Source organism: Trichoplax adhaerens, genomic scaffold (assembly GCF_000150275.1).
Source record: "Trichoplax adhaerens TRIADscaffold_6 genomic scaffold, whole genome shotgun sequence".
Classification (NCBI taxonomy): domain Eukaryota; kingdom Metazoa; phylum Placozoa; class Uniplacotomia; order Trichoplacea; family Trichoplacidae; genus Trichoplax; species Trichoplax adhaerens.
Window position 1 is genome coordinate 2032838 of NW_002060948.1, and position 11184 is coordinate 2044021.

At 37.6% G+C, this 11184-nt stretch overlaps 2 protein-coding genes across 2 annotated transcripts; one reads left to right on the forward strand and one right to left on the reverse strand.

Annotated features, from left to right (window-relative positions):
- Positions 1 to 1903: 1903 nt before the first annotated feature.
- TRIADDRAFT_57319 (uncharacterized protein) lies at positions 1904 to 4584 on the forward strand (the record flags this gene model as incomplete). The annotated part of the gene is made up of 7 exons (XM_002113267.1): positions 1904 to 2029; positions 2557 to 2772; positions 2980 to 3054; positions 3493 to 3588; positions 3787 to 3909; positions 4224 to 4340; positions 4456 to 4584. 7 exons carry the CDS (start codon positions 1904 to 1906, stop codon positions 4582 to 4584), a joined length of 882 nt encoding a protein of 293 aa, XP_002113303.1.
- A 2270-nt stretch (positions 4585 to 6854) lies between these two features.
- On the reverse strand, positions 6855 to 7067 carry TRIADDRAFT_9287 (uncharacterized protein; the record flags this gene model as incomplete). The annotated part of the gene is made up of 1 exon (XM_002113628.1): positions 6855 to 7067. A coding segment is annotated over one exon (213 nt), but the record flags the coding sequence as incomplete, so codon positions are not given.
- Between the last annotated feature and the right edge of the window lie 4117 nt (positions 7068 to 11184).

Sequence of the window (11184 nt, forward strand, 5' to 3'; positions counted from 1 at the left end):
CATATAGTATTTTCACATATTATTCTATCTATTGGTATGTAGTAGATGAAATTACCTCCTGAGGCTGAGGTGGATGAGCAGGTTGATCCTCCATTGAATCAAGCTGATGGTTGATAGCACGCAGGAAGAGTTGGTCTATCCGCTGATGAAAGTAATAACTACAGTAGAATGTTGACCAATGTAGGAGAAGTAGGCAAGATAGCTTGGCTAATGGATCAATGTAAGATTAGCTATCATTAGATCGCTTAGACTAGACCAGGCATCCAATGGGATGAAATTTGCACTACTGTTATTAACTCTAACTATTATTACGACCATAAAAGTGATGTAGATAATCCAGTTGCCTATAGTGTCCACTACCATTGACAAGGTTGTGATTGCGCTTGATTTGATCACCTTCCAGCAGTCTTTTCTTGACGTCGAATCATGTCCAGGATTGACGCAGGCGCAGAACACTGTCCTGACTGCTGGACACTGTGGACAGTCCCAGCTCCCAGTCTACTGACAGACTGACGGATGATCAGTCAAGCCTACTCTTCCAGTAGTTCGCTGGCGTACTGTACAGTAGTGTCGCGTACTGTACCGTACAGTACTGTAGTTCTGGATAGTGCTACTTTGCTACATTGCTTCCAATCTACTGACAGACTGACGGATCATCCGTCATGCCTAGTCTTCTCCAGTAGTTCGCTGGCGTACAGACGGTACAGTACAGTAGTGTCGCGTTTTGTACTGCACACTGTAAAGTACAGTATACTGTAGACTGTACACTGTGGTGTAGTTGTACTCTTTTGCTACATTGGTTCCAGTCTACTGACCGACTGACGGATGATCCGTCAAGCCTACTCTTCCAGTACAGTAGTTCGTTGGCCCACAGGCCACAGTAGTGTCGCGTACTGTACAGTACAGTACACTAGAAAGTACTGTATAGTACAGTATACTGCAGACTGAACTACGGTGGCTCACAAGGCTCAGCGCAATACGCCGTAACAACTGGTGATACAGTACACTACAGAAATGATGTCACACAATCTTCAAGTGATGTCGCGCAAACTTGAACTGAACACTGTGGTGTAGTTGTGTAGTCTTTTGCTACTGTACATATTGTACTGTACAGTACAGGGTACTGTACATTGTACAATAGTGTACACTGTACATTTGGTTCCAGTCTACTGACAGACTGACGGATCATCCGTCATGCCTACTCTTTTACAGTACTGTAGTTGTGTACTCTTTTGCTACATTGGTTCCAACGTATCCCTTGGTGAATGTTAACTAATAACATTCATTTGAATTCACTTCAAGCTCTTTCTTATTTTTCTTCTTTGCGGTATAAGTATAAAGGACCGTTCATAAAAAGGTTCACACTAGGCTCTCTATTGACTCCGTATTGGATTCAAAGGAAAACACAGCAAGCAAGCGCAGACTGTGCCGTACTGTACAGTACATACAGTATCGCGGCAGTACGTACAGTACAGTACAGTACAGTACAGTACTGTAATCTGTAACCTGTACTGTACAGTACAGTACATACTGTACAGTACTGTATGTTAGTGTACTGTACAGTACAGTACTGTACAATGTACCCTGTACTGTACTGTATGTTAGTGTTTTTGTTGTACGGTACAGTACATACTGTACTGTGTAGTACTATCTCTACCGTCTACAGTACAGTCTGTACATTACAGTACTGTAGACTGTGGACAGTTTTGTGTTGTCGCCTTTTCCGGCATTCCACTACTGGAGGCCTTCATTGACTTTCTTGCTCAGAAAAAAAACTTCCAACGCCCTAAACTGAATCCGTGAACGCTTGTTCGATTCATTGACTGACTTGAAGAAAAGTTGCTGCTTGATTGCAGCCGTTATCAAGGCCAAAGGCCGACGACTTAAGAAGGACTGAGCAATAATGCCTTCCATCGAGACTACAAATAAACGCCGACAGCGCCATAAGAAAAAATGGTACAAATTCGAACCGACCGAGATTAGCGCTTGGATTCGAGTTCCTTTCTTTATTGTCTGCTTGTTAACATGGGTAAATGATATGATAGACTATTCTATACAGCGTTCAATGCATAATAAACACGATCATTTTTACGCAACTTTATTAGTGTAGTAAGTCTGAAGTACAACCTATGGACAACATTGTCCTGATGGTTTACCTGACGATGTGGTCAATATAAACAGTTGGTATCAAGATACGTAAACAGTACTTTCGTGAAAGCAAGGCACCAATGGAATCATAGTAAAATGTACAATGCAGATTAAATCGATCGTATTAAAGCGTATACTGTATTACAGAATAGTAGTAAATCTTATTTAGAGATGACCAACACTATATGCGCTAAACATTCAACATGTAAGAATGGATGCTCATGTAGAGCTGCTACACTACATGTAGACTGTAATGGAATGACGACAGCGACACAAGCCAATTATTATCACTGTGCTACTTGTTGATCGTTTATTACCTTTAAAATACCTCCATCCTAATGAACAATGTTCAATTCTGTGCTGTACTCATTCGATAGATTTATTATTGAACTATAAATTCTCCATCAGTTGATAGGATGCATTTCGTTAGGCATTGGCATTTGGGCCGAAGTGCAATCTGCCAATCTACGCCCTACTACTGCCAATGGTAAAGTAAATTCACAAATCGCAAACTGGACATCTGGACCTGCCATCATCTTGATTGTAATGGGCTTGATGGGCTTTATTATGGGTTTCTTAGGCTGTGTTGGTGCTTTAAGAGAAAATCTTTGCATGCTGTATACGGTATAAATAACATCGCAATCAATACAATAACAATTCATAGGAAGGCTAGATTGCTATTCAATCATTTAGCAAACCCCACATTGATTTAGTTTAATCTCATTAATCTTATCCTGTCAAGCTACTTATAGGAGTAATTGTGCCATCAATAATCAATTCATAATAGCTTAAAATTGATGATGTATTCTCCTTTTCCTCTCTTATCGTTAGTTTCTAGTATCGGCTACTATTATTCTCATACTGCAAATTGTAGCTCCAATTCTGGCTTATGTCTTATCACAGGAGGTAAGATTGCAAACACTGTACCAGATCCTATACTAAAAACTTCGGTAGCTATTACCGCACATAGTTTATTTCGCTATCAACATGATAGAATATAAGTACTAAACGACTATACTTTGCTGTTGCAAATGATTACATGATTTTCTACAGACTAAACTGTATGTTGTTTTCTATCTTTACAACTAGTATGTTACTGCTTGACCGATATGATGATCAAATTTATCGGAAGTAATCTTCGCGGTCATTACTATACTTTACCAATGACTCAGTGTAATTTTATTCACTGCTGTCAACTAGTAAATCGGTTTATGAAGTTTTACAATCTTTAAGTTATTAGTATTCGCTACTACTATCAGTAAAATTGTAAAAGAAAAGACGACTCGAGTCAAGCTTTCAATTTGTCGGTGAAATATTTGCGTCTACGCTTCTATTATAATTCAGGCCACGAATTTAGCCAATACTGCCGTTAGAAGTTCAATCACAGACTACAGAGCCAATGCTGACTTGGAACGATTAATTAACTATATCCAAACAAGTGTAAGTTGCTCATCGTTTGAATCCTGAAAATTTTAGGAATGCTCTCCTTGGGTATACAGCATATACTGGATATTAAGATAAACGTAGCAAAGGATAATTTATTTACCGACAGCTAATACTACACTGTACAAACAAAATTAGTTCTTGCGATATCGATTGGCCTCTTCTTTATCTCACCTATATCATTGTAAAATATAGCTAAAATGTTGTGGTGGCGCTAATTACAATGATTGGGAGTTTAACATCTACTTCAACTGTACTAGCCCTGGACCAGAGAGTTGTGGCGTACCCTACTCATGCTGTATTAATTATACTATATCGGTTAGTATGATAATTATAGAAATTTATCTTTCATTTGTAGAACATTCTTTATATACGACATATTACATCGGTTCAGTTCAAAACTTACCTTTGGTGGATTTTTATAATAGGGTTCTATTAATTCGCAGTGCGGCTATGGAAGTAGAAGACTAACAGTAAGCTTACAACTGACATCGTCTAAGACATTTCACACTTTAAGATATTGGTTATATACTTTGTAACTCTTACGCCTAATACTTTAATCTTATATAACCTATTTTTAATATGTTCAATTCCCTCTCAAGTCTAAATCGTTTTATCTATTTTCCGTACAGCAACTTCAAGCCAGAACTAGGATTTATACTAACGGCTGTACTGATTCCGTCAAGGCATTAATTAGGAATAACCTATATTGGTTCATTGGAATTGGGTTTGGATTATGCTTAATTCAGGTAGAGAAATACAAAATGTCGATTTATTATTTTGAAATCACTTGATCGATATAGTTTATAGTTAATTACTACAATAATAAATGCTTATTTGAATTTGGGATATTTTTTGCCTTAGTTGGCAGTTTTAGTCTTATGTGGTAAGCTAATTCAAGAGATTAAGGCAGTTAAAACGGATTATGAACAGTACTACAATGACGTCGGAACGTGGCCTGGTGGAAATACCGGTGAAAATGCTGGTGTTTGACGCATAGAAACTGCAAAGTGCAATCTATGGCTTGGCTTTATAAAGCGTATTTGTACTAGAATATTGATAAGATGGGGAAACACAAGCTGTTTATTAATTAGCCATTAGAGCGTGGTATTGCTGCCTTGACTAATTATGCAGACGATGACTTTACCCCATCTTCTACGTATTTATCTTACTATTAATATGCACTTATCTTACATACTGTTCTTTATCGTACTACGCGTATTACTAAATATAAGCAAATTGTTGTGAGGCTATCATTATATTATATGCTATACAGTAGTTTTGTTGACAATACGGTTGACATACTGTAACTGTGTTAACGTATAATGGTTAAAATTGTAGATCTAGTAGCATTGTTCTTACACAACATACAGCATGAATAAGGTAACCAATTTGATGATATGACTACTCTATTGATAAGTATATGCGTGGTTAATGAATGAAAACAAATGTTGAACAAGAGAATAGCTTCCTTTCTGTATTTAATCTTGTCATTTGAGTACCTTATTTGTACACGTTTGTTTTGTACTGCGGTTCTTGTAAAGTTGTACTACAGCGTAGAGGTTACTTATTCTACTTTTATAGAAGGCAATTGTTATATTTTATGTTTTGATTGACTGATTTAATTTTATTGCATTGGTTTGCACTTCTTGTGTGGCGTAGTAGCGAATAGTTATAACTTGATTATATGTGATAACGAGTAATTACGCTCGCCATCCGTTGTATGATAACGATTAGACAGTTTATTTGTGAGGGTCAAGTATTTTTTAACGTTATAATAATAAAAGATACCATCTTTTCTGGAAGCAAATCTCTATATCATCTTAATTACTCCAGTTTATACAACAAATCGATAATAAGACGATAATTTATCAATGTGTTGTGTCAAAATGCAGTGATAGTAAAACTTTACGCCTACTACTACTTTTGAAGGAAGGAATTCGTCGTATTTTAGATATAATTAGGGATCCCCAACGGTCGGTTCAACTCAGTCTGGCACGCAATTTTTAAAACAGTTTACATTTTTAAAGTCAATTATAGGTATTATAACTTTATTTTTAGAATTTTAAAATGAATTAACATGAAGGATTGAAATTGAAATTACAGTAATTTAGGATTGTTGAGTTTGATAGTTTAAGGTTAAAAATTATTATTTATGCTTTATGATAGTACGGTACTGTATAAGGGCTAGTTCTGCTGGCAGGCCAACTAATCTATTACTCATAACTTAAAAATACAAGTTTATCACATTGCTATATTGTTATAGCGCTGTACTGTAAGCCACAGCCTTTTTAACTTTCAATGAATAAAAGATACGATGATTGAAAAGTAACTGCCATTACAATTACAATGTACTCATCTTCATAGTCAACATTACCATGAAAATAAAATCAAGCAACATATCTTGTAACCTTTCCATAATAAATAATATAATATCAATCCCACGTCATATAGCACAGAAGAATTACAAGCACTTGCGCTGCACGTGAATATCTAATAACCTTTCCTACCGTACATATAGACGGGTAGACACGATGTCAATATTACTGTATGACTTTCTCTTACAACGTGACCGTAGCTTTTCTTAATTAGTCCTACTATCATAGTAATGCTATGAGTACACAATCAGCAGACTAAATCAAGAGACAGACGAACATCGTAAAATTATGAGCAAACATGACAGCATTCTAATAATAACGTTTAAAAAAGATAAGTTTAACTCGGTAAGTATTCAGAATCATTACAGTATTTAAGCTATTCTCTACACTTCAATTCAAGATGGATCTCGCCAGTAGTGAAGGGTAGCAGTCCGTCAATAAATACTACTATTACTATTATCATTATTATTTATTTCATAAAATCATCTACTATAGAGTCGTTGCAATGAAATCAAGCTGAGAATTATACTATAACTAACAAAAGTATTTTTTTTTCGAAGCTGAAATCATCGTAATAATACTGAACGCACCAGTCTAAGGCGGTATAGACCCTATATCGTAGGGCTATCCAAAATTTGCCAGCTAGATTGAAATTGATTCATTCTTGACAACGACAGATAAATAGTAAGAGCGTCCAATCATAATTCTATCTGTGCTTTAAGGCAATGTAAAGGGTGAAGGACTTGATCCAAATTGATTCCTCGTGGATAGGCTATTAGTACTTGCACTGGTTATCATAGTCATTGTTGTCGTGGTAGATGTATTATCCAGTTTATTGGATGAGAAGTCGGTCAGGTTACCAGCAGAGACGACACCAGAATTGACAAATAAGCTTTTCAAGACGGATAATTCTTTTGTTAATAGTGATAACTTTGTCTTTAATTCTTCATTCTCCATGCTTAATTGCATGACCCTTTCTTGGGTTTCCATCGATTTTAGCTTCGTCTTCTTGCGGCTCTTTCGTACCGCTTCATTATTGCGTTCACGCTTACGACGGTATTCATCACTGTATTTATTCAATGATTTCCTACTGTTACTACCGCTGCCAGCGTCTAAAGATTCTGTTAGTAGATCTATATCTTCATCAGGTGTAATTGCTGCTGATTGCCTTGTGTTGTGATCGCTGGCCACTATGTTTGTCATAGTCGACATGGCACCAGCTGTAGTCGATGTTGTGGTACTAGTTGTAACAACATTGGTATCGTCGTAACTTTTTAAGGATAAATTCTTATAATTATTGACCATACTTGCAGTTGCAGGATTAGCACAGGTAGTAGAAGAAAATGAGTTAACAACCGTAGTGATTGTAGGATCAGCAGGTGATTCTGATACCAATCGAAATAGTAAATCTTCGTCAGCAAGATTGGATTTGGGTTGATGAATATTAGTTACGTTGGCAGTGACGAAATACGAGGCTAAATCGATCGATGATTCGTTGGCAAGTATTTCTAATTGAGTAGAGCCACTGATTTCTCCACGAAGATCACTTCTATCCAGTAATTTCTCTTCTTGCGGATTACAATTACGAGTACTACCTTGATAATAACTGAAAGGAAGGCAAGAACGTGAGTATCGATCTACTTTACGATCCATCAAGCCGTCGTCGTAGACGATCGGTGTGTCATTCAATCCTGCACTAGGCAGGCGATAGGAATAATAAGCTGAAAGGTCCAGCCTTTCCAATTGTAGCGAGCGACAACTGAAATAGTTGACGACCGATTCTCGATGTCAGTAGATTACTGTACCGTAGAAAAATACAGTACCGATCACACAATACTGTGCAGTATAGTGTACAGTACAACGTCAACAGAATAGAAATATTCAATGAAAGGATAAATAAATAAATTGTTGCAATCCTACAGATATACAGGAAAGTATAGACGTACAGTAGAGAGAGGGGAAAAAAAGTACCCTGCTGAACAAAATAAGACGGAAAGAATTAATTAAAAAAGAAGGTAGCAATCGGTTGAAGAATCCAATCTGTAAGTGGACTATTCAACTCGACTATTTAGTTAAGGTAAGCTGTCAAGGAAACTCGGGTAAGTTTCCCTCAGTCTACGCCAAAGGATATGATAGAATGTGGGTGTAGTGTTGATCTTTTTAAGACGTTGACTAATCTGTAGCAACTGTCTACGCGCGTCCAATCCCCCAAAAACCAAAAAAATAGGAGGGGTATATCAACTTGTTAATACTGCATCTATCAACTTGTGCGTACAATATAACTTGAAGGCATTAGCAAATTGAAAAACTTGTATGAATCATAAAGTAAGAATATTGAGTAAGTTTGTAATTAAAAAGAATTGAAAAGAAAAAACAACAACAGCTTACTCTACTCCAATACAATCTTAATATCTGTAGTTATAATAGTGACAAATAGAAGGAAACAACACAGAAGTAGACACATAAAAAAGAAAAAACACACAAGAAAAATGGACTACTATAATTGAGGCAGTATACCAAAAAGGTTGTTATGATGAAAAGATGTTCAACTATCGGACATGTGTAGGCGTCGAATCGCCGGTGTACTATACTAGACGATGCGTTATCGTGATTGGAATCAATGATCAAAATTAGTCGTGTAGCAATGTTGGCAATGTGAGCGTATTACAAAGGTGAGGCAGACTTGCTTGGGCCAACAAGTTTACAAGAGACGAGAAAGAAGGCAAAAAAAAAAAAAAGTAAAATAAGAGGGCAGAGAGGCAAGTCAAGGGTCGATGATAGGCAATAAGAGGGAAAAGAATAAGTGGAAAGCAAGTGCAAGCAAGAAAAAGTCTACAGTGCGTTGAAAAAGTGGCAAAGTGATGCTAGTCCAAATGTGCAAGCAAACATCGATTTGGATTTACCTTGATATTTCAACACGCCACTACAGCTTATTTATATAGCCTTGGACAATTTGTTCCAGGAATAGTATTTTTAAATGTTCACTTAACCACTTGGCTGCAAAGTTCTATTCCGGGCGTTCCCACCGCCACAAGATGCTCATTAACCAACTAACTTAATTGCCCCCGAGTAATTGGATTTGATGAAAAGAAAATTCTTCCTTTCCAATTATCTTCAATCACTTGTTTTGGAATTTTGTCGCTACTAATATGGAGACGACGAGCGGACAATGCCCCTAATATATATGGTAGGGCAAGGAGGGTTGATCTAAAAATAGATTGCTGCCGGGGTGGGATGATGCAATCATCGGTCACAACCAGTCGACGAGTCGTGGTCAGCATGCCACGATCGGCAGGCAGGTCGGGTGAATGCGCAGGGGTACTGAATCGACATGGTGGATTGACGGTACTGAAGGCTCAAGTGCTGTGACGTGTCCAAGCACTGTACAGTGTACAGTCGAAGAGAGTCTCCAGCGTACCGTACCGTACCGTACTGGGTGGTTCCGTTTCGTTCCGTTTGCGAAGTAGAACATCATATAACGTCATGTTGTCGTACTGTACCCACTCAGAGTACAGGATCTGACCAGACCATGAAAACCTGTCAGGACAGTACTGTACACTGTACTGACTGAAGTGCTGTGACCTGTTCAAGCACTCTACAGTGTAGAGGAGAGACCCTCTATGAAAAGAGAGTCTCCAGCGTACCGTACCGTACTGGACCGTTTCGTTCCGTTTGCGGAGTAGAACATCATATAACGTCATGTTGTCGTACTGTACTGTACTGTACTGTACCCACTCAGAGTACAGGATCTGACCAGACCATGAAAACCTGTCAGTACAGTGTACACTGTACAGTACTGTACTGTACTGACTGAAGTGCGGTGACCTGTCCAAGTGTCCATGGTCAGTAACTAGACAGTACTGTACAGTCTACAGTCTACAGTACTGTAGACTGCAGTTGGAATCGTACTGTACGGTACTGCACTTCAGTCCGAATGAAACCAATTGGCACTTGCTAAGGTCAGAAGTGAGAGGGACCCTCCCATCGATGGTATTTCACACCAGTGTTGAGAAGACCGCACCCGCGGCTCTGCTCATCCTTCATGAGCAGCAAATCCAAGACTGCAGTTCATGTTGTCAACATGAACTGCAGTAGTCCAGCTAGTCGACAAGCTTTTCAAACTGGTCTTAATTCACCTTCACCCTGATAAATGCAAAATAGTACAATTTCCCATACCTCCGGCAGTGATCAAGTGGCTATTAAGGGTAAACTAAGGGACAACCATCTATTACTTCCGTCCGTAGCTGACAAGAAATCATGACTCCAGTTTTTTCTAGCATTTCGTCAGTTTCATCTTAATTCATTCATTCATTGAAAGCTGCACCAGCGCAAATGAGTGCAAAATACGGTAGTCAACAATGTTTACTACAACGGGGAACGGGCGCCGCGTATTCGACAATTAAAAATATCGCTCGCCATATGTACGCGTATATTCTATTTTAAATCAAGTGAATGAATGATTACAAGAAATCATCATTGTCCCATCTCGTCGATAATACCAGCAACAACAATATTAACAATAACAACGCATACACCAATACCCATAAAACCGAAATAGCAAAAGTGTCAATTCGATAATGATAGTAAATTATATTAAAATGCCATTTCCAAATAAAGACTGTACCATAGAAATTTTCAACCATCAAAAATCAAATTCAAATTTTCAGATATTCTTTCTTGCTTTTACATTTAGAGAAGCAACAAAACTCATCGACTTGCCAACAGAGTTGGCATACGCGTATAGCCTATCGAAGTTACAATAAAGTGAACTAGACAAGTCAATATATGCACATTATATGTTAGACTGCGCTGGTAAACAAAGCATTATATTTATTGACGAATAGTATTCGATGCAGTCCTACTAGGAAAGACAATTTCAACGCTATGTTATCCATTGCGCTAAAGCCGATAACGCTAATGAGTGACTACTGTTTATAGAATAGAAAAGAGATGCGTGTTTTCCTAATCTTACAATTTTCCATAGTTTATTCAACAATTATCGAACAAGACGTATCGTAATGTGATTAATCAATTCTAATATCATATAGTCTGTAGCATCGCTATGTTAGGCGTAACTGCGGTCTATTCACTAGCTGATCGATGGCCTATCATCTCCAATCTCAACTTACAATCCATACGTGGTTAATATTCGACTTGAATAATACTTAATCTATAATCACATTATAATTGATCAAGTTATCGTAAAGCAATTACA